We start from the raw sequence: 20,970 nt of genomic DNA, 5'->3' as shown, positions 1-20,970 counted from the left end.
ACCCTGCTGCACCCCCAGGGGAGCTGATGCCCGTGGAGGGTGCTGCGTGGAGGTGCCGCGGGCTCCATCTCACCACGCAAACACCCCAAGCCCTACCAAGAGTCTCTCCGGGGATGCTCAGCTCCCCTCCAGCACCCAATATTTCAGACTCCGGGCAGCCTCAGCCAGCCCTGGAACATTTTGCAGGACCAGCAGGATGAGGCTGACTGGTGGCATCAAAAACCGAGACATTTCACACCAAACCACCTGCTAAATCTCTTCCTCAAAGCTTGGGGCTGGGTGGCACCAAGCAGAGCAGGGGGCTCCCCATCCAGCTAAAGGCTCAATTGGCCTCATTCTTCCTTCCTTGGGCTACATTTTGGGGACCTGGCGGGCAAATATCCCCTCTTTGGGGGTCATCCCCTCTTCGGAGGTCGTTCCCTGTTGGTGGTGGTCCCCTCCTTGGTGGTGTCCCCCCCTTGGTGGCAGTCCCATAGCTGCCAGCGGCTGCTCCCAGCACACTGCTGGGTGTTGGATGGGATGGATGGGAAGCAGGGCACAGCCCCCCCCAGGACAAAGAGGGCCATGGAGATGCTCTGCAGAGCTCCACGTCCCCTCCAGGCCCCCTGTCCCCCAGGAAAAGCCCCTTTGGTGGCAGAGCCCTTCCTGCCAGCCATCAGCAGAGGGCTCTGCGCTGCCGGCCTGCCCACCTCGAAGGTGGAGCCTGGCTCCAGCGCAGGAGAAATCGAAAGTGGGCTGAAGGAGCAGAAAGAAGGAGCAGAAGGAGCAGAAGCCAAAGGGAGGCTCGGTGGCGAGCTGGGGGTCCCTCACTCCACCATGGCCAGCCCCGACCAAGTGAGCCCCTGGGCAATGTCGGGATGCTGCCGGGGATGGGGAGGAAGGGAGGATGCTGGAGGCCACGGGGTGGAGAGGCTAACGAGGAGAGGGAGGATGTCAGCCTCTGCTGGGAGGCCAGGACGGGAGACAGAAAGGCTGGGAATGGGGCAAGAGGGGAGCTGGGCTGGGGGGAAGGAGGCTGGGGAGGGGGATGCTGGGAGTGGTGGGAAGTGCTGTGCTCCGGCAGGATCCAGGATGTTTCATTGTGTGCCTCCACGGACCTGGTTTGGGGGCTGGAGGCTGGGTTTGGGGGCTGGAGGCTGCGTTTCCTGCTCCCCGTGGGGTCCCCTTGCACACAAGCCTCGGGGCATGGCCAGAGGGAAGCGGGAAGCACCATGCTCCTCCTTCCTCCAGCTGCGGTTTGTGAAGCTGGCAGAGCGCTCAGCGCCCTTCCCTCTTCCCTCTTCCTCCCTCCCCAAGCAGCAGCAGCAGCAGCAGCAGCAGCAGCAGGAGGAAGAGGAAGATTTCCAGTTCGTCCTGTGCGAGGGCTGCCGGCAGGAATCGCCCAGCCTGAAGCTCCTCACCTGCCTGCACAGCCTGTGCCTGGGCTGCCTGAGCGAGAAGAAGCCGGTGGGGCAGTGCCCCGTGTGCCAGGAGCCCATCCCGCAGCCCAACGGCATCCCCGAGGTGGACAACGTGCTCTTCGCCAGCCTGCAGGCCAGGCTGCGCGTCTACCGCAGGATCGCCGGCGGGGCCGAGCTGCTCTGCGACAACTGCAGGAGGGAGGGCGAGTACTGGTGCTCCGAGTGCGAGGAGTTCCTCTGCACCACCTGCTTCGAGGCCCACCAGCGCTACCTCAAGCGGGAGAGCCACGAGGCCAGGAAGGTGACGGACATCAGGGCGGGGGCGCTGAAGGATTTCCTCCAGGGCGCCAGGAGGACCGGCAGCTTGGCCTGCTCCAACCCCACCCACAAGAACCAGACCCTAAGGTAGGTCTGGCACGCTTTGGGTTCATGTCACCAAGCTCGTTGGTGGCCCTCTGCTGTCCCCGTTGGCACCGGGTCCCCGAGATGGGTGGGAGGGTGAGCTCTGGGGACCGCGGGGAGGTTTGGTGGGGAAGGTGGTGATGGGACAGGGGAGGGCAGGGCACGAGGCTGCTGGAGCACAGGAGGAAGGCGGCTGGTTTGGGCAGGAGGAAGGGGTGTGGGTGGTGGTGCTGGACCAGCCTGGGGGCGTTTTGGGGGTAAGGAGTCCCCCAAATGGCTATGGGCACGATGCTCCAACACCCCCATGGAGCAGTTCTTGCAAAGTCCCCTCTTCACCCTGCTCCGTGCCCTAACCCCCCGCTCCACCTGCAGCATCTACTGCAAGAAGTGCGAGAAGCTGGTGTGCTGCATCTGCGCCCTGCTGGACACGCAGCACGCCGGGCAGCACTGCGACATCGGCGCCGAGATCCAGCGGCGGCAGGAGGAGCTGGCGGCCGCCGGGCGGGAGCTGGCGCGCCGGCGGGGCGGCTTCGAGGCGTCGCGCGCGGCGCTGCAGGAGGAGGCCGCCCGGCTGGAGGCGGCGAGCGGCGAGACGCGGGAGCTGATCCGGCAGCGCGTGGAGCAGCTGGTGCGGCTGGTGCGGCGCGAGGAGGCCGAGCTGCTGGGGCTGGTGGAGCGGCGGCGGGAGCAGGGCCGGCGGGAGCTGGCGGGGGAGCTGCGGCGCGTGGAGGGCGTGCTGCGGCGGATGGAGGCGGGCGAGCGGCTGGTGGAGAAGATGAGGCTGTACGCCACGGAGCAGGAGGTGATGGACATGCAGCCCTTCGTCAGGGAGGCGCTGCGGGAGCTGCAGCGGCTGCGGCCACCGGCGGCCGGGGGCCGAGCGCAGCACGGGGACTTCGCCGAGTGCCGCGCCAGGCTGCAGGCGCTGGCCGAGCGCGTCGAGGGGCACGCAGGTGAGGACGTGGGGAGGCCGGGGGGAGGCTGGAAACGGGGCTGGAGGTCAAAACCCTGCAGGAGGCGGTGTTCTGCTTGGGTTTCAAGTCTCCTTCTGGACTCTTGCTGTTGGGGCGTGCTGCCGGCCCCTGGATGCAGTTGTGGTGGGAGGGCTGGCACCGGGCCGTGCCATGGGCTAAGGGAGGTTTGTGGCACCTGGATGTGTGGCACACGGAGCAGAGGCTCACAGGGAGGCTGACGTGGGGAGGACTGGGTCACCTTGGCACCCTCATGGGGCTGTGGCATGTGCAGGTGTCCCGTCTGTCCCCGGGCCCTGCTGGCTCCATCCCATTTGGCCTTGCTCATCATGGGCTGCTCAGGGCGACCTGGGGCAGTGATTTCCCCTCTGTTTGCTGCCTTGGGATGGCATATCTGACCGGCAGGGTGAAGGGCTTCCAGGGACACCCGGGCTGGCCGCAGGTGGGTTCCCCCAGGTGTTCCCCGAGCTCTCCAGGCGGGATGTGGTGCTTTGGGAACGGCAGAGGCCGTTGCATCCATGGTGTGTGCAGAGATGGAGCCAGGAGCAGTCAGGTGTCAGCATCCCTCCTGCAAATGGGGGGAGAACAAGCGACATTTGTGGGGTTTTCCGCTCCATCCCCTTGCTGCTGTCAGGGCTGATGCCATTCAGACCTGGGCTGTGTCCTTCTTGGCAAGCCGTGGGCTTCCACAGCTGAGCTCCCCAGGGCTGGAGCTTGCGGTTTCCTGGGGATGAGCTGCCTCCCGCCCCGCTCCTTGCGTCTCCCCCCACGGTACGCAGCACCCCTCCAGCTCCCCTCACCAGAGCAGCCTGGCAGCACCTCCTGACGCCCCTCTCCTGCTCCCTTCAGCCCCCGTCCCCACGGCAGGTACCTCTGCTCCCCATCGGGACGCCCCATCTGAAGATGACAGCACCCCAAGCCTCAGCCTCCTGCCTCAGCCTCCTGGGGAGATGTGTCCCGGCCGGGGAGGGGACACGTCCCTCGAGCAGAGGGATGAAGAAGTGGAGGAAGGCTCGGCATCACCTCGTGGGACCCGTGGGGACACCACGCCTCTCCCCAGGACTTCCCAGGCCTCCCCGCAGGAAGATTTCGGCTCCTGGGCCAGGTCACACACGCAGCAGGTCGCCGAGCTCCTGCGGGTCGCCTCCTGCTTGCTGCGGGCTCACTGCAGGTCCAACAAGCACCTGGCAGCCCTGTCCCGGGGCGTGCAGTCCATGTCCCGTTCCCTGGGTGCCCTCGCCTCCGCCGTGGGGACAATTCTGCAGCCGTGCTGCAGCCCCCCGGCCGTGCCCAACCCCTCGCAGGACCCCCAAAACCCAGACTGGCCGACGCTCCCCTCCGACCTGCTGGAGCTGTTCCCCTCCAGCGTCCTGCAGGGGGACGAGACCACCCCCGGTCCTGCAGCATCTCCCCCTGCCCCTGAGCCCCCCGCCAGCCCCCCGAGGTCTGTGTCTCCCAGGGAGTGCCCCTGTAGGGGCAAGCCCAGCAGCAGGCCCAGGAAGAGGAGGAAGAAGTGACAAGAAGTGACATCCCCGTCGTGGCACCGTGATGATGCTCCGAGCAAGGAGGGGTGCACGGAGCCTCGTCTGCAAGAGGGAGCTGCTCTGTTTGCCAACCACAACACCTGCGCTGCTCTGCGGCTGCTCGGAAACCCCACTGCGTGTCCCCCCAGGGACCAAGCTCTCCGTCACGCTTTGCTGTGCCAATAAAGTCCTCCTGGGCTGAACTTTTGTCTCTTGCTGGTGTCGCAGCCTGGAGGGACCCTCCTGAGCCCGGGGGCTTGGGGCTACCCAAACCGTGCCCCGCTTCTCCACCAGGGGTTTGAGCAGGACCACGGCAGCTTTCTGCCAAAGCCACTTTTCTGCCGGAGCCTGAGGGACACCGGGCTGGGGTCTGCAGGGTGGCGTGCCCCCAGCTGCCAAATCGTGTTAACTTCTCCCTGCATGATGCTACTAACAGCCTTTTTCCCTTCCCAGCATGTGCGGGCACCTCCACAAGCTGCAAACCCAGGGGAGAAAGGGTTTGATGGGCAGCAGGGTGAGCAGGCAGGGCTCCAACCCAGCCTGCAGCCTCGCTGCTTGAACCTGGCCTCTGCAGCATCTCCCGGTGGGGTTTGTGGTTACCCACAGCTCCAGCGTCCCCGTGGCCACCTGCACCTTCTGCACCTCCAGCCCTGCTCGCTCTCAACCCGCTGTGTTTTTGTTCTTTCAGAAGCTGCCCCTGCTCCAGCCACAGAAGACTCCCACCAGGTGAGGCTTTCTGCTCGTGTTGTGCCGGGATTTCATCCGGGGCTACCTTTGCTCAAGCATTTGCCTGCTGCTTCCCCACCTGCTTTGCTTTGGAAGGGGAGCTGGGCTGCAGAGCCACCCTGCTGCGAGCTCTCTGCTGGTTTCCAGTCCCACCCCCGGGCTGGGACTGGTCTAGCATCACCACGCACGGCCCAGAGGGGTCCTGCCCAGGGGATTTGGGGTGGGACCTGGGCAGGGGAGCGTGGTGCCAGTGATGGGGACGTGGTGCTGGGCACATCAGAACCTGTCTGGGCAAGATGAATGTTTGCTTTGGGCAGGGACACACGGGGCTGGGAAACCAGCTGGGGGACAGCACCATCAGCCATAAATTGCCTCTGAGGCACCAACGGCCATTAATCACACTTCCAGGAAGAAGCTTCTTCCCCGTGCCATGCCTGCTCTCCATCTCCCCAAACAGGAATCCTCTGCTCTGCTTCATCTCGCCCCCTCCCCAAGCCCTTCCGAAGCCCAGGACCCCCCTCCCCATACACACAGATCTCCAAGCACCAATCTGCCACCCTCCCACCTCCTGCTCATTGCTCCCACCTGAATCCTTCTTTTGGTCCCCACATGGAGCCATCACATTCCCGGGCTGGTATAAGGGGCAGATGTTTGCTCACCCAAGCAAGGTGCGTGGTGGGACCTGCACTCACACCACATCTCACCTGCCTTGGGGTCACTACCTTGGGATCGTTACCTTGGGTTCAAATGAATGGCCAGAGGTGGCAAGGCTTGGGGACCCTCAGTCCTTCCCTCAGACCTCTGCATTGCCCAAGGACCAAAATATCCTCCCTGAGCACGTGGGGACGCTCACCGGGCTCTGCTTTGCACACGTAGGCCCCCTCTACCTCCACTCCTGCCAAGAGGAAGACGGACAAGGACACCAACACGCTGCCATCCCCAGTGAAGGTGATGAAGGTTGAAGAGGACGATGATGGATGGAACATGCTGGCAGAGCCGCAGAGGCTGAGCTGCGAGGAGCAGCCTGGGACCAGCTTTTTGAGGCTCGCCATGGATGACAACCTGCTGGAAGGCATGCTGGATGGCAACGGGGGGCTCTGCGGCTCGGGTAAGCGGTGTGCCTGAGACTCGTGGTGTCCTGAGCAATGAAGCCACGGGGGGAATTTTGCACCGTGGTGGATTTTTTATCTGTGGCTTGAGGGGGAATCTGTCGGAACTCATGGGCATGCCTTTCCTACCCCAGCAGATAGCAATAATCCCAGCTTGGAAAGCGCTGAAGAGGACAGCGTGGATGAGGACTCCAAGGTGAGTGCAGCTCTCCGTGCTCAGCCGTGTGTTGCTCGCTGTCTAAGCCACGGGGGCTGCACCACTTGGTGCTTCCAGACCCCCAGGGCCGTCCCCACACCCCCTGGCAAGGAACTCTTCCCTCCCGAGCACCAAAATACCTCTCTCAAAACCCTTCAGCTCTTTGGTAGCCCCAGCTTTTCTGCCACCTTTGAGCAGAAAGCCAGTTAGGATGGGTCCAAGTGGGCCACCCCCCATGGCCACGTCACGTTGGTCTGGGGTGCTGGAGGAGGCAACTCTCCATGGCCAGCTGGAGGGGCTTCTTACACCCCGAGGGCTCCAGCAGGCAGTTTGAATTCATTTTGGGGCTGTGGTAACCTCCAGGACACATCAGCGCCCAGAGCTGCAACCCAGGTTCTTCTTGAGACATTTGATAAGAGCCAATTTTTGCTCCTCCAGGACTCCAGCCTGCTGGAAGGTCTCGGTAACATGCTTGATGACGGCACCAGCGAAGAGCACCTGGGCTTCCCCATCCGCCTCCAGAACACAATGGACACGAGACAAGGGTCCCTGGTCTTCTTTGACGTCAAGATTTTGAGTAAGATCCTAACGGGGGACGCCTTAAGCCCCTCTCTTTAGTCCACCCTCCAAGAGCTGTAGGAGCCCTCCCATTCGTGGTGTGGGGCTGATCCAGAAGCTGAGGGTGGAGGTGGACAAAAGGATGGATCCCTCATCCCCCTGCTGCTGTTAGAGCAGCCCGGTCTGTTTTATTTCCCCACCGAGTCAGACTAATCCTGCTTATCCTTCGTTTCTCCTCACTCTCTTCCCTCGTTTCTTCTCCAGAAAACGAGATCATCCAGATGGCAGTGATCGACGGGGAGCAGATACTGCCCGTCCTCATCCAGCCGGTGAAATGTTTGCCCAGCCTGATGGCCAAAAACAGCGTCTGCGAGGTCGGCCTGAGGAGCCTGCTTGGCCACCTCTACGCCGTCCACCAGCCCATCCTGGGTGGGTTCAGGTTCTGCTCGCTGCCCCTTCCCACCCTCCTGGAGGCTCTGACGGTCCTGGGCAAGAGAGAGGAGTTCAGCGCCGCCGTGTACGGCTTCCTGGACATCCTGCCCCTGATAAAGGAGAAGGTCCCCGAGAGGGACAACTACAGGCTGAAGAACTTGGCCAGCAGCTACCTGTGGCGGGACCTCAGCGACCACAGCGCCATGGAGAGCGCCAGGGCCGTGAAGGACCTGTGCGAGGTGCTGGACATCGACCTGCTGAGGACACCCAGGCTGGTCCTCAGCCACGCCAGCCTGGAGTGCTGGGTGTCCCTGCAGCCCCTGCTGGAGGAGAAGCTCCTCAACAAGGCATCAGCCCAAAGGCTGGCATCCTGCAACGTCGGCCTCTCCGAGCTGTGGTCCTGCCACCGGCACGACCCCGGGCAAGGTCTCCAGAAGCTGCGTGCTCTGCTCAACGCTCACCGGCACGGCTCCGAAAAGAAAATCCGCACCCTGAGCAAGGTGCAGCTCTACTTCCAGCGCCAGCAAGAGGACAGCCGCGAGGCCCCGGCGGGCAGCAATGTGCCGAAAGATGTAAAAAACAAGGAAAACTGAACAGGAAAACTGGAAAGTGAAAGTTGGCGCTGCCCTGCGGCCCGGCAGCCCGGCTCATCCACAGGCTCACATCCCTGGTTTTACCTCCATTGTTTCCTTGTCTGGTGGCTCTGGTCCTGGCCCCACTCCTGTCACCTCGCCGTGCCTTCATGTCCCCTCTGGGCTCACCAGACTGCCGGGGGAGCTTTCCAAACGCTTTCTTGGGGATGGGTGCTGCTGCCCGGAGCGTCCGGCTGCAGATGAAATAAATCATTTCTCTATTTTGGTGTGTGTCACACATAGTTTGCCTCTGCGCCCCCATCCCTCAGCGCCCCCCCGGCGCGCACCGAGGGTCCCCTGGGGCCAGGAGCAAAGCCCCGAGGTGCCCCCAGCGCCCCGCTGCGCGGAGCCACCCTGGTCCTCCTCCTCGATTTATGGTCCCCAGCACGAGGACCTGGCCTCGGGGATGCCTCATTTCCCATAAAAGCGTTATTATTGTTATTATTCCTAATAACATTTTTCTGCTCGGTGCTTTGGTACCGCTCATCCCAGCCCCGGTCCGGCCCGGGAAGCGGGATGGGTCTGTTCAGGGAGGGGTTAAACAAGCGTTTTCCTCCCTTTGGCTAAAATCCCGCAGGGAATGCGGCTCGGAGGGAGGATGCCACCGTGTGGAGGCTCGTCCCGCAGCAGCACGGCCGTGCTTTGGGCTGGGGGGTGGGCTATGGGCTCCGCGATCCTCCCCCCCCCGGGTCCTGGAGGCTGCCCAATGCCCCAGAGCTTTTTGGGACGCGTCCCTCCCCAAGAAACGCAGGATTTTTTGTTCTTTTCTTTTTATTATTCCACCTGATTCGAGATGAAATGTCCTCTTCTTCTTCCTGCCCTCAAATCACCTTTTCTTGGGTAAAGAGCCAGCCGTGAACCCCTCCTGCCCTGGAGATCCCCAATTGCCCTTGGCACGAGCAGCTCCTCGGGGATCACCGCAGGGCTGAAGGAGCTGGGACAGGGACAAGTTTGGGGACCTGAAGGGAGGGAAGATGCCACCCCCTTCCCACCCCAGAGCCCCCCTCAGCACAAGGACCCCATTCTCTGGAGGTGGGACTCATCTCTTGGTAGGGCTGGTTATTACCAGGCAAGGCACAAAAACCTCCGGCTGGCTCAAATCCAACAGCTCTTCTTTGGCAAGGGACCCAGCAGCTCGTTAGCTAATTAGCACCCACCAGGATGGGCTCCCCAGGGATCCAGCTGCTCTCACCTGCTGCCAATTGCCCTTGACAGGAGGCGAGGGCTACAAAAGCCCCCGTGGCAGCTGGTGCTCCTTGTGCTGGGCTCTGGTGGGCAGGATGAGGCTGGGGAGCAGCCTGGGGCTTGCTCTTTTCTGCTGGCTGCTGGGGGAGGCGGCTGCTTACAACCCCTGGGGCTTCCTGAGAGGGGAGGCAGAGCTATGGGGGGCTCCTGCCGTGGGGCAGCCCCCTAACTTCTCCCCGTGGGCATGGGTGGATGTGTCCCAGCTCCAGGCTGCTGCCCCCCTGCACCCTGTGGCTGTGCAGTGCCAGGAGGCTCAGGTGGTGCTCACGGTGCACCGGGACCTCTTTGGCACTGGGCGCCTGGTCCGGGCTGGGGACCTGACCCTGGGCACGGCTGCCTGCCCACCTACGGCCCAAAATGCTGCTGAGAACGTGGTGACCTTCGTGGCTGGGCTGCACGAGTGCGGCAGCACCCTCAGGGTAAGGATGGGGGCTGGATCTTTTAGCGTGGTGCTGTGCACAGGGAAGGGATGCTGAGCGTTTGGGCATCCCCCTAGGGGCTTCAGGATGGCTTTTCTCCTCCATCTCACAGAGTTGATGCCAGCCCTGTAACTGCCTGCTGGTAAAGCCTGGTGGTTCTGTTAGCCAAGGGCAGGCTCCCTGCTGCCGTGATGCTCTGCTGCTTGCTGGTGGGCTGGAGCTGATGTGATGCTTGGTGGAGCGTGTCCTGCTTTGGCAGAGTGCTGTGGTTGGGCTTTAAAAGCTTAAAAGCCTTTCCCAGGAGCTGGACATCTCATTCTGGTTTTAGGGGTGGCAGAAGCTGTGCTGTCTGGGCTGGGGGCCAGCTTTGGCCCATCAGCAGGGAAGGGCACGGACCAGGCAGAGGTTGGGTTTCTCCTGACAGATCTCCAAATCCTCTCGTGTGTGCTGTGCTCACCTCCTCCAGGGTGCTGCCGATGCAGCCCAGGAGCCCCAGCAGCTGGTGCTGAGCTCAGGAGTGTTGCCAGAGCATGGCACGGTGCTGCTCCAGAAGAAACTGCCTTTGGTCCCTTTCCTCCAGAGAGGTTTGGGGCCACCTGGGTGAGAAGTTTTCACTAAAGCCCCCTGGGGGACAGACCCTCCTTCTGGGCACATGGAAATGAGGAAAAAAAAAAACACCTGAAGCACTTCTTCATCCAGCTGTGCTGCTGGCCAGGCAGTGCTGGGACAGGCAGGAGCGTCCCTGCGGCAGGGTGGCTGCTGCACTGCTGCTGGTGGCCAGAGGAAAGCTCTCAGCACCGAGGAGCCAGGCTTCAATGTGCTGCTCAGCTCCTTTAGCTGAAGGATAATGGTGGATAATGCATCTCGTCTCTCCCCAGGTGACCCCCGATGCTCTAATCTACAGCACAACCTTAAATTACAGCCCGCTCCATGCAGGCAACCCCATCATCATCCGCACCAGCCCCGCTGTGGTTCCCATCGAGTGCCACTACCCCAGGTGAGTGGATGTGGATGAAGACCTCCCAAACCCTGCTGCCACGGAGCCTTCTAACCGGGGCATCCCTCTCCCCAGGAGGAGCAACGTGAGCAGCAGTGCCATCAAGCCCACCTGGGCACCTTTCCACTCCACCATGGCCTCGGAGCAGAAGCTGCTCTTCTCCCTGCGCCTGATGAGCGGTGGGTTTGGGGACGGGGTCTCCTCGGGCAGGGTCCTTTGGGGTGGCTGGGCTTCAACTAGGCGGCACAGTTGGTGCTGGTTTCACCCCGGGGCGTGCAGGTGGGACACGGATGTGGTGCTTTTGGGGCTTTGGCGTGATGTGGGCAGCCACCAGGGCTCCCTCGGGTGGGAGAGGAGAAGCACCAGGAGCCCCCCAGCTCCCAGTTCATGAGAGCCTGCTCTGCTTCCAGATGACTGGAGTGCCGAGAGAGCCTCGGCCGTGTTCCAGCTGGGAGAGGTGCTGCACTTCCAAGCCGGGGTGGATGCGGAGAACCACGCGCCCCTGCGGCTCTTTGTGGACAGCTGCGTGGCCACCCCAGCCCCGGAGAGGGGCTCCTCTCCCCAGTACGCCTTCATCGACTTCAGCGGGTACGAGCTGGCCGTGCCTCGGGTAGGGACACCTTTCCTCCTGGATTTCGGCAAGGGGAAACCCTCGGCCTTGCCTTTTTGCCTAGGTGCCTGGTGGATGGGCAGCTGGACGATGCCACCTCGGCTTTTGTATCCCCGCGGCCCCGTCCAGACGTGCTCCAGTTCGCAGTGGAGGCGTTCAAGTTCGCAGCAGACTCCAGCAGCCTGGTAAATCCTCCCCGAAGGGAACCCCCTGGTTGGGAACCACTTCCCCAACTTGTCACTTCTGGATCCCCTGGGGTGGCCGTGCTCCTTTTGGGGACCCCTCTAACAGCGCCGACCCCTTCTGCTCTGCTTTCCCCCCCCAGATCTACATCACCTGCCACCTGAAAGCCTCCCTGGCTGACCGTGCTCCTGATGCCCTGAACAAGGCTTGCTCCTTCGACAAAGCCAGCAGCCTGTGAGTGCATGGGGGGCTCGGGGCCCTCTCCTTCAGACCCCGAAGCACGTGAGGGGTCCCTGATGAAGGGCGGGCTGCTCACCGGGCTCTCTTGCAGCTGGGTGCCCGTGGAAGGCCCCCGGGATGTGTGCTCCTGCTGCGAGGCTCGGCGCTGCCCCTCGGGGGGGCTCTCCAGGAGGCTCCAGGCTCCCTCCCGTTGGCAAGGAGGACGCTCCCGGAGGGACCTCTCCTCCCAGCCTGGTAGGTTTATGGGGTTTGCATCTGGTGCAGCTGGGACAGCTCGCTCTGAGCTGGGTGTCCCTGGGGGAGAGAAGTGTCCAGAGGAGCTGATCAGAGCCCTGGTGTCCTCCCTTCCAGATCCTGTGGTGGAAGAAGAGGACGTTGTGCTTGGCCCCCTGCTCATCCACAGCTGGCAGCATCCCACCAGGGGCAGGACGCCCTCAGGAGGTAGGGTGAGGGCAGGGATTTGGGGCAGGCGGTGGCAGGTCCCAGCTCTGCCCCTACAACGCCTCCCTGCTTCTCCTCCCCAGCTGCAGGAGGGCACCTGGGGCTGGTCCTGGGGCTGGCTGCGATTTTTGGCTTGGTCATCCTGATCCTCGCTGCTCTGGGAGCTCTGACTGCCTGCCACCGGCCCAGCAATGCTGTCTGAGGTGCTGTCAGCTTTTATGGCCTGTCTAATAAAGAGAAGGAAACCTGAAAGGCTGGGGGACTTCCTGGGGTGGGGGTAGAGAAGGATGTTGGAGGGTGAGCTCCGCAAATCCCTGTGTTCACCCATAAAACCCCAGTTTTAACCCAAAAACCCCAGTTTTAACCCACTAGCTGGGCTGCTCTGCCTCTCCCAGCCTGTCTGGGTCTCCTTTCCCTGCCCTCAGCAGGGCTTTGTGGAGCCTTAGGGACCCTCTGGGGCACCCGACAGGGAACCGGTGTGAAAAATCAGCATGCACCCTGCCCTCCTTCATGGAAACAGGGGCATTTAGCCTTAAAAATGCTCCCGTGGTGCATCAGTAATTCCTTACGGTGAAATTAAGCCAAAGCCAGGCAGAGCTGAGGGGCAAGGAGGGGAGCCCTGCGGGTGGGTCGGGCTCTGCCCGGGACAGGGGGAGGCAGGAATTCCACTCCCTGCCCCAAGGACTGTTTGCACGTTTTCCCCAAGGCTTGTTACATATTTCTGTGCCCAAACAGTCCTTGGGGCAGGGAGTGGAATTTCTGCCCCCGCTCCCCCCCAGGAAGGGGTTTGGGGTTGGCATCTGGTCCTCCCTCTGCTGCCCTGCATGGGCAGGGCGCCCCAGAAGTTGTGTGTGTGTTTTTTTTTTTTTTTTTCGTTTTTTTTTTCTCCCCAAATTCCTTTTCAATGTCCCTGCTTGGTGGCACCAAGCCCCATACAGCTATTTGCCAGAGCAAAGCAGGGGCTACAGCGATGTGGCAGGAGCTGGGCTCGCTCACAGCATGGGCTTTCGGGGGCTCTGAAGGCTGGCAGCATCCATCCACCTCCAAGAAGGAAGAAAAACTTTGGCTAAATCAGCTCTATAAAGAGATTTGGGATGGGGGAATGCTCTGTGGCTTGCACCCATGAGCAGCTGCCCCCCTTAACAGCTCCTGTCCCCTCCTGAGCCCTGTCCCCAGCTGCCTTTTCACTTGAAGTTCTGTGCTATAAGTGAAAATGAGACATGCTTACAAGCTTCCTTTGTATTTTTGCGCAAGGGGGGAAAAACGCTGCTGTGGGGTTGCTCTGGGACTTTCTGTGCTCGCCCCCTTTCCTGGCCATGCTGGGACGGGGCCAGCGTCCTCTTCCGCTCAGAACAGACGGGAGAGAAGGGCACGGGGGCAAGCGGTGAGGGCTCGGCTGGGAGCAGAAATTCCCCTTTCCAGAGCCAAACGCCTCCCAGCTCGGGGTCTTTCCACCCCAAATAGCTGCCCCCATGCCCCCCCCAGGGGGGATCCAGCCCTGGGCTCGAGCCCTGGCACCCCCAGCCCCCCGACCTCCCGAGCCAAGGACCCGGCCGTGCTGCTGCCCTCGTGCCGAGGCTCCCCGGGGGGGGCCGCCCACTTATTTACTGATTCAGCATCACCCGCTGCCCTTATCTTTCGTCAGCGCGAGCGCCTTTGCCAAATATTCTGCCAGAGCTGGAGGCTCCCTGCTGGAATCCCTGGCATTTCTACGCAAGCAGCAGGCTCAAGGTATTTTAAACACACAGGAGAAGCCCTGGCCGGCTGCGCAGGAAAGGCAGAAGGGTTAGGATTTTGGCAGGGTGACGTGGGCACATCATGTAGCTTTTGGGGAACGGTGCAGCAGGTACGAGTCATCCCCAGCTCCAAAATCAGTGGGGTTTCTGCTAGCAGCGTGCTGGCTGACACCTGGCCCAAAACCTTGTTTCCATTTCCTTTAAATTTCCCAGCAAATGGTCAAGCTGCTCCGGTTAAGACATCCGCACCGTCCTGCTGCCTGGGGACATCCCAAAAGGTGCAGAAGGATTTGGGGTGTGCAGCAGAGCACGGGGGGAAAGGAGATAAGGGCATTAAAAGAAGGGGCTGAAGGTGTGTGGGGTTTAGTTCTACCCAGCTGTCCCCCTCCCTGAGTGCCTGCCCCGGGTATTTCCCCGCTCCAGAGCTGGGTGCTGGGCAGGGAGCGAGGGGTGGAGCGCCTCGCCTTGCTCCCTGCACCCCGTCCCGTTTCCTTGCTGGCAGCCAAACGCACACGGCCCAGGGAGAGGTGATAACACGGGGCCACAGCGCCCAGCCCTGCCCTAACCTCGTGGCCAGCAGCAATGAGGCCGAAATGGGGATTAAGGGGTGCTGGCTGAGCCCCGCCACGCTCATGCCACCGGTGACAGAGCTCCAGCAGCTGCTGCTCCAGCATCCCGGGGGGGCTGCAAAAAGCCCCTGCGTGGGCTGGGGGCTCTGGGAGCAGCAGCATCCATCCCAAGGGGCTGCTCCTCGAGGAGGGGGCGGCAAGAAGCGGCCTGGTCTGGGCCCCCCCCGGCTCCCCCTGCTCCTGTCACCTCCCCGGGGGCCTTGAAAAGCCCCTTATCGCCCGGCGCGTAACCTAAACAAGCCACTTTGTACCCGTCTCCTCGTCTCCGGCTTCTGCTGAGTTTTCTAAACAATTCCCCCAAAGAGGCTGACGAGGATCTTTTCTCTCGCCTTGGGCAGCCCGGGACGGGGGGCTCAGCACCTCGGAAATGACTCTGCCTCCCCGTCCCCCCCCCTGGGCGGCCGGCTCCGGGGGCTCGGGGATATAAAGCACCGCGGCACAGCCCGGGATCCCTGAGCTGGGCGTGCTGGAAGCAGGCGGGATGCGACGCGGCGGTGGCTTGGCGCTGGGGCTCCTCTGCTGGCTGGTGGCCCAGGTGGCCTCCTACACGCCCTGGGACTTCTCCTGGGGGGCGCGGGGGGACCCCTCCGCCTGGTCCTGGGGGGCCGAGTCCCACTCGCGGGCCGTGCCCGGCTCGCAGCCGGTGACGGTGCAGTGCCAGGAGGCGCAGCTGGTGGTGACGGTGCACAGGGACCTCTTCGGCACCGGGCGCCTCATCAACGCGGCCGACCTGACGCTGGGCCCGGCGGCGTGCAAGCACTCCTCGCTCAACGCCGCCCACAACACCGTCACCTTCGCCGCCGGCCTCCACGAGTGCGGCAGCGTCGTGCAGGTGAGACCCGCTCCCGTCCCCTGCCCTGCATGAGCGGCAAGAGCGAGGGGGTGTTGCTCCCAAAAGGGAGTTTTTTTCACCCAAAGCTGCTTTGCGCTTTTATCCGGACAACCCCTGATAGCGCTAAGTCCCTGGCTCAGCATTTTACCCTCTTATTTGTGTTTTCTGGTGGGAAAAGGATGGTTCTGGGTGCGTGGGGAGGTCTTGGTGGTCTCGCTGCCAGCCCTGCAGCCTTTCCCCACCCAGGTGACGCCGGACGCCCTCATCTACCGCACGCTCATCAACTACGACCCCAGCCCTGCCAGCAACCCCCTCATCATCCGCACCAACCCGGCCGTCATCCCCATCGAGTGCCACTACCCCAGGTAAGGGCTCTGCGTCCTCACCGCCCCACTGAGGCCCCCCGGTCTGCGGCTGCGTCCTGACACCGTCCCTTGGCAGGAGGGAGAACGTGAGCAGCAACGCCATCCGGCCCACCTGGGCTCCCTTCAGCTCCACCTTGTCGGCCGAGGAGAGGCTGGTGTTCTCCCTGCGCCTCATGAACGGTAGGTGGGATGTGCCAGAGGGTGCTCACCACCCAGTACAGCAAAGCCCTGGTCCCAGTTGCCCAACTGGAGCAGCCAATGTGCCCAAATCCAGTACGGGTGCTGCTCCCTGGGGCGTCACCTCCGTGGTCCCACCTCTGTCCCCCTGGGGACACCCCGATTGTCACCGCTCTGCCTTGCAGAGGACTGGAGCGCGGAGAGACCCTTCACCGGCTTCCAGCTGGGCGACATCCTCAACATCCAGGCGGAGGTCAGCACCGAGAGCCACGTGCCCCTGCGGCTCTTCGTGGACAGCTGCGTGGCCGCCCTGAGCCCCGACGGCGACTCCTCGCCCCACTACTCCATCATCGACTTCAACGGGTGAGCCCCGGCTGAGCGCTGTGCTTCAGGGGGCCCGTTGGGACGCTGACACCCCCCTGCCCTGTGTCTAGGTGCCTGGTGGACGGGAGGCTGGATGACACCAGCTCTGCCTTCATAACCCCCCGGCCGCAGGAGGACATGCTGCGGTTCAGGATCGATGTGTTCAGGTTCGCGGGAGACACCAGGAACCTGGTAAGGCTGCGTGCGTGTGTCCCCAAAGCTCAGCCTGAGCCAGGCGGTGTCCTCGTGGGCACCGTGGCCCTAGAGAGAGGTGCTCAGCTCTTCCCCTGCCTCCCCCCAGATCTACATCACCTGCCACCTGAAGGTGACACCGGCAGACCAAGCCCCAGACCCCCAGAACAAGGCTTGCTCCTTCAATAAAGCCAGAAACACGTGAGTAGCTGCGGCACGGACCCCAGGGCGTTTTTATGGACCCAAACAGGGTCAGCATCCAAGCACAGGACACCAATCTTCTGTGGGTTTGGGTGGGATGGACGAGGAGGCACCAGGTGCTGGGACATCAAACCCAAGCTCCACCACTGTGGTGGCCCTGGGTTTGGCCATGCTCCGGGGGTTCCTCTGGGCACAAAAACTCCAGAGAGGGCTGGGTGCTGGGGGTCCCCACCTGCCAGTGACGGTGCTCCTGCCCTGCTCCAGCTGGGTGCCGGTGGAAGGCACCCGGGACATCTGCAGCTGCTGCGAGACGGGCAATTGCGAGCCCCCCGCGCTCTCCCGGAGGCTCAACCCCATGGAGCGATGGCCCGGCCGCCGCTTCCGTCGGGATGCACCTGAGGGTAAGGCCCTGGTGCGGGTAGGGAGGTGTGGGCCGGGGTGAGCCCAGCTCATGGTTCCGTCCTGCCCAGGGAAAGAGATCGAAGCCGACGTGGTCATCGGCCCCGTGCTGCTCTCAGCAGACCCAGGAGCCATCGGAGAGCAGCGGGAGGGAGGGGACGGTAAGTGCCAACCAGCCAGGGCCCCACAGTCCTGCCCGGTGCCGTGCTCTGACGCCTTCCTTGCGTTTTGCAGGTGCAGCGGTGGCGGTGCCCGGCGCACTGACGGGGCTGGTGTGCGTGGCCGTGGCCGTGGCGCTGGCAGGGGTCGCCGTGGCCATGGGCATCGCGCGGAGGGGCTGTGCCCGCGGTTCTGCCGGGGCGTGAGCGCGGGGCGAGCCCTCAATAAAGCCTGCAAAAAGGACGAGCTGTGCCCCTGCTGCTCCCTGCGACGCCGCTCCTGGGGGGTGGGGGGGTGCCTTGCCTCCAGCGGGGCTGGGGGCGGCACCGGGAGCGGAGCCCGGTCCTGCCGAGTGGGGCCCCGGCCCGGGCTGCAGCCCCCGGGGCTCGGTGCCCGCCCTGGGGCTCCTGGGGCCGGGGCCGGGGGGTCCCGGGGTGGCCCCGGCCGGGTCCCGGCTCCCCGGGGGCGCCGCAGCCGCGCGGGGGGCTCCGGCCAGAGGGGGCGGGGCTGGGGCTTGGCCCCGCCCCTCTCGCCGCTTTCCCGCCTTGCCCGACTTCCCGCCCTCAGTCCCCACTCAGGTCCGCCCCTCACTCCTTTTCCCTCCCCTTCCCAGCAGCTCCGTGGGCGGGGCAGAGCGGGGAGCGCTGCGCCGGGATTGGGCGCGCCTCGGGGCGTCCAGGATCGCGATTGGCTGCGGTGCGGAGCCGGGCGGGGCCAGTGGATTAAGCGCGCGGAGGTGGCGGCGCTGCCTGGGCTCAGAGCCCGGCTCGGTTTAGGGCTGAGTGTCGGGGGGGCGGCGCCCTCTTGGGGCTGGGAAAGGGCGGCTGAGCGCGGAGGTGTCAGGGGCGGGAAGCTGGCTAGGAGCTGCTGCATCTCCCGAAAAGCCCAAGTGCTGCTTTTGTCAGAGCGTGACAGCAGAGGCTGAGTCCCTTGATTCTGAGACCCCCAAAAGGGCAGAGTGCTGTTGTTTGGGGCTGGGAAACTGACCAAGGTGGCAGGGGGTGTGCGGGGGAGAGAAGGGCCCACACTCCCTCACTAGAGGCAGGGATCCAGTCACAGGTGTCCTAGAAGTGCAGGAGGACAGCGTGCACCAGGCTGAAGTTGATGTATGAGACAGTGGAAGGAGAAAGCTGAAAAGAAAAGGAAAAAAACATTTTTGCCCATAGATTCAATGCTGGTACACAGCCACGAGGCCACACTTCAAGTGCTGTGTTCAGCTTTGGGCCCCTCACTACCAGAAGGACATCAAGGCCCTGGAGCATGTCCAGAGAAGGGCTACGAAGCTGGTGAAGGGCCTGGGACACAAGTCCTGTGAGGGGTGGCTGAGGAAACTGGGGGTGTTTAGTCTGGAGAAAAAGAGGCTCAGAGGAGACCTCATTGCTTTCTGAAAGTGCCTGAAAGGAAGGTGTGGGGAGCTGGGGGTCGGCCTCTTCTGACAGGTAGCTTGTGATAGGGCCAGAAGGAATGGCCTCAAGTTGTGCCTGGGAAGGTTCAGGTTGGAAATGAGGAGACATTTCTGCTCAGAAAGAGCAGTCAGGCATTGGGAGGGGTTGCCCAAGGAGGTGGTGCAGTCACCGTCCCTGGGGGTGTTCAAGGAGAGGTTGGACGTGGTGCTTAGGGACAGGTTTCAGTGCGTGATGTTGGTGGTAGGGGGGTGGTTGGACCAGATAACCCTGGAGGTCTTTTCCAACCTTTAATATTCTATGATTCTAATTAATTAAGTAACTGGTCAATAGCGGCAGTGTACAATATGACAGTTAATATCGATATCCAAGTTCTGACTGATTGATTTATGGCCTTGTCAAATCCAGCTGTCATCAGCCAGCGCTGAAACGACAGCTCGGCGGCGTCCCGAGGGGCGCGGGGCAGGGGCCGAGGGAGGGCGGTCCGAGCTGCACGGCCGTGTCGGACCTCCTGCCCTCAGTCCTCACTCAGGTCCGCTCCCACGGGGCCCTGCCGCCGTGCTGGGGATACCCGGACCCGGGTGCTGCCGGCCCCTGCCGTTGCGTCGCAGCCCCCGGCTGCTGCCCCAGCCCTGCCCCTCGCCCCGGGGCGACAGCTTCAGCCCCGTCCCCGTGCAGCAGCTCTGCGCTGCAGGGGAGGGCTCCTCCAGATATTCCCAGCGCTGGCTGACGGCCACCTTTTCATCCCCGAATTCACATTTTCAACTCTTGCTGCGTGTTTAGCCCCGGATCTGTATTTTCAGCTCACGCACCGTGGTTCGTTTTCAGCCTTGTCTCAGCTCGGCACGCTCCATGCACCTGATGCTTCTCCGGCTTCTCACAGCTTGTGCCCTGACCCCGGCCCTCCCGACCGCCTGCTGCGGCTCCCGCTTCCGCCACCCGACACCGGCCCCGCGGCCTCGGGGGAGCCCCAGGACCAGGACTGGGGGCGCGCGGGCGGCTTTGGAGAGGCCCCGCCCCCAGCAGCGCGGCCCCGCCTCTCCCTCGCCGCCTTCCCGCCATGCCCGACCTCCCGCCCTCAGTCCCCACTCAGGTCCGACCCTCACCGCTCCGCCCCCCCCGGACCCCCTGCGCGCGGGGCGGAACTCACAGCTCAGTTTAGGGCTGTGCGTCGGGGGCGGAGCCCGTCGGGCCCTGGCGGCGCCCTCTCAGGGCTGGGAAGGGGAGGTCTCGGGGGTTGCTGCATCTCCCGAAAAGCCCAAGTGCTGCTTTTGTCAGAGCTTGAGAGCCGAGGCTGAGTCCCGCATTTCTGAGACCCGTAAAAGGGCTGAGTACATAGCTTGCAACACCTCCCAGTTAATTAATTAACCAATCAATACTTGCACAGTGTACAACTATTACAGTTAATAGCGATACTCGAGTTATGACAGCGATTGATTTATGGCCTTTTCAAAACCAGCTGAAATCAGCCAGAGCTGACAGGAGCTGGTTGAAGGCTGAGCATCTCTGCTCCTGAATGGCCAGCAGCTGGTGCTGAGATGGAGAGCTGGGGCCGAAAAGAGCTGGATCATCTGGAGCTGAAACACAGGACACAAAGTGAAAATAAAGATCCAAGGGGTGTAATACACAATAAATGTTTGTTCATTGTCTTTTGTATTATAAAAACAGGGAGTTCTGTTTGAGGAACGGGAGTTGTGAAAACTCCCTGCTGAAGTAAGGAGCTGTATAATGCTTGGCTAGACACTATGAAAATTCATTTGCTTAATGTAACAAAAAAGAGAACTCCCTCCCCTTCTCTCCTTCTGCATCTCAGTTGCCTCTTTTGTTTAAAGACCCTGCTGCAAAGTTCATGTAACCATCTCCTGATAAGTTGCTAAACTAGTGTATCAACATCCTGCCTTCCTGTCTCACGCTGGGCCAACATGAGCAAATAAAAAAGAAGTTGAACCACAACGCCGAGGAAGACTACGGCCTTCATCTTCACGACCACCAGAGGGACAGAGACGACCCCCTAGCAACAGCGCGCGCAGCCGCAGAATATACCAGGATGTGCTGCGTAATCCTGAAATCACCAAGATATAAAAAGGGACCCTGGTGGGGGTGAGGTGCGCCCCGTTGGTGGAGCTGAGACTCCCCGGCCGCCCAGCGCTGTTTTGCTTGCTGTTGCTTACTCAATAAATTCCTTTCTATTATTAATGCAATGCTCTCTGAAAATTAATTAAGGGGGCAACTTATAACAAGGGGGAAGGAAGAAACAGAGGGCACAGGCTTATATATTTATACAATGGCATGAGGTGAAATCACAAATCACAAAACGAGAATAATGATCCAAGGTGAAAACACCAGGCACAAGCTAAAAGCAGACGATGTGAAGCGAAGACAGCATGCTGGTGGTCAAACGCAGTGCATGACAGACAAAACCCTAATTAA

The 20,970-nt window shown here is 62.3% G+C and overlaps 3 protein-coding genes across 8 annotated transcripts; all 3 read left to right on the top strand.

Annotated features, from left to right (window-relative positions):
* Nucleotides 1–101: 101 nt before the first annotated feature.
* On the top strand, nucleotides 102–8,174 carry LOC101796105 (protein PML). Of its 6 annotated transcripts, none has more exons than XM_038184998.2 (8): nucleotides 102–834; nucleotides 1,309–1,805; nucleotides 2,175–2,755; nucleotides 4,985–5,022; nucleotides 5,899–6,130; nucleotides 6,266–6,327; nucleotides 6,766–6,904; nucleotides 7,150–8,174. In XM_038184998.2, exons 1-8 carry the CDS (start codon nucleotides 520–522, stop codon nucleotides 7,908–7,910), a joined length of 2,625 nt encoding a protein of 874 aa, XP_038040926.2. In that variant the 5' UTR covers nucleotides 102–519; the 3' UTR covers nucleotides 7,911–8,174. The 6 variants fall into 6 exon arrangements, with proteins under 6 accessions (XP_038040926.2, XP_038040925.2, XP_038040924.2 ...); XM_038184997.2 differs by having other exon boundaries at nucleotides 1,306–1,805; XM_038184996.2 differs by having other exon boundaries at nucleotides 1,303–1,805.
* Nucleotides 8,175–9,185: 1,011 nt separating this feature from the next.
* Nucleotides 9,186–12,553, top strand: LOC101796308 (zona pellucida sperm-binding protein 3). Its single transcript, XM_005021336.6, has 9 exons — nucleotides 9,186–9,613; nucleotides 10,492–10,610; nucleotides 10,686–10,789; nucleotides 11,021–11,198; nucleotides 11,285–11,405; nucleotides 11,546–11,637; nucleotides 11,735–11,877; nucleotides 11,995–12,084; nucleotides 12,168–12,553. Exons 1-9 carry the CDS (start codon nucleotides 9,230–9,232, stop codon nucleotides 12,284–12,286), a joined length of 1,350 nt encoding a protein of 449 aa, XP_005021393.3. The 5' UTR covers nucleotides 9,186–9,229; the 3' UTR covers nucleotides 12,287–12,553.
* A 2,124-nt stretch (nucleotides 12,554–14,677) lies between these two features.
* Nucleotides 14,678–17,380, top strand: LOC101797788 (zona pellucida sperm-binding protein 3). The gene is made up of 9 exons (XM_027466319.3): nucleotides 14,678–15,281; nucleotides 15,528–15,646; nucleotides 15,723–15,826; nucleotides 16,009–16,186; nucleotides 16,258–16,378; nucleotides 16,488–16,579; nucleotides 16,844–16,980; nucleotides 17,050–17,139; nucleotides 17,213–17,380. Exons 1-9 carry the CDS (start codon nucleotides 14,931–14,933, stop codon nucleotides 17,341–17,343), a joined length of 1,323 nt encoding a protein of 440 aa, XP_027322120.1. The 5' UTR covers nucleotides 14,678–14,930; the 3' UTR covers nucleotides 17,344–17,380.
* The last annotated feature ends 3,590 nt before the right edge of the window (nucleotides 17,381–20,970 follow it).

This window comes from Anas platyrhynchos, chromosome 11, assembly GCF_047663525.1.
Source record: "Anas platyrhynchos isolate ZD024472 breed Pekin duck chromosome 11, IASCAAS_PekinDuck_T2T, whole genome shotgun sequence".
NCBI lineage: Eukaryota > Metazoa > Chordata > Aves > Anseriformes > Anatidae > Anas > Anas platyrhynchos.
This window is presented reverse-complemented; position numbering and strand designations above follow the sequence as displayed.

What these genes read in the sequence shown, in the direction of transcription:
- LOC101796105 (XM_038184994.2), top strand. Translation starts at nt 520, where the DNA reads ATGGATGGGAAGCAGGGCACAGCCCCCCCCAGGACAAAGAGGGCCATG. An exon ending in CACAAGAACCAGACCCTAAG is followed by an intron (nt 1,806 to 2,174) that starts GTAGGTCTGGCA and finishes CTCCACCTGCAG; the next exon opens with CATCTACTGCAAGAAGTGCG. An exon ending in CGGGGGGCTCTGCGGCTCGG is followed by an intron (nt 6,131 to 6,265) that starts GTAAGCGGTGTG and finishes TTCCTACCCCAG; the next exon opens with CAGATAGCAATAATCCCAGC.
- LOC101797788 (XM_027466319.3), top strand. Translation starts at nt 14,931, where the DNA reads ATGCGACGCGGCGGTGGCTTGGCGCTGGGGCTCCTCTGCTGGCTGGTG. An exon ending in AGTGCGGCAGCGTCGTGCAG is followed by an intron (nt 15,282 to 15,527) that starts GTGAGACCCGCT and finishes TTCCCCACCCAG; the next exon opens with GTGACGCCGGACGCCCTCAT. An exon ending in TCCATCATCGACTTCAACGG is followed by an intron (nt 16,187 to 16,257) that starts GTGAGCCCCGGC and finishes CCCTGTGTCTAG; the next exon opens with GTGCCTGGTGGACGGGAGGC.
- LOC101796308 (XM_005021336.6), top strand. Translation starts at nt 9,230, where the DNA reads ATGAGGCTGGGGAGCAGCCTGGGGCTTGCTCTTTTCTGCTGGCTGCTG. An exon ending in CAGCAGACTCCAGCAGCCTG is followed by an intron (nt 11,406 to 11,545) that starts GTAAATCCTCCC and finishes TTCCCCCCCCAG; the next exon opens with ATCTACATCACCTGCCACCT. An exon ending in GGACCTCTCCTCCCAGCCTG is followed by an intron (nt 11,878 to 11,994) that starts GTAGGTTTATGG and finishes CCTCCCTTCCAG; the next exon opens with ATCCTGTGGTGGAAGAAGAG.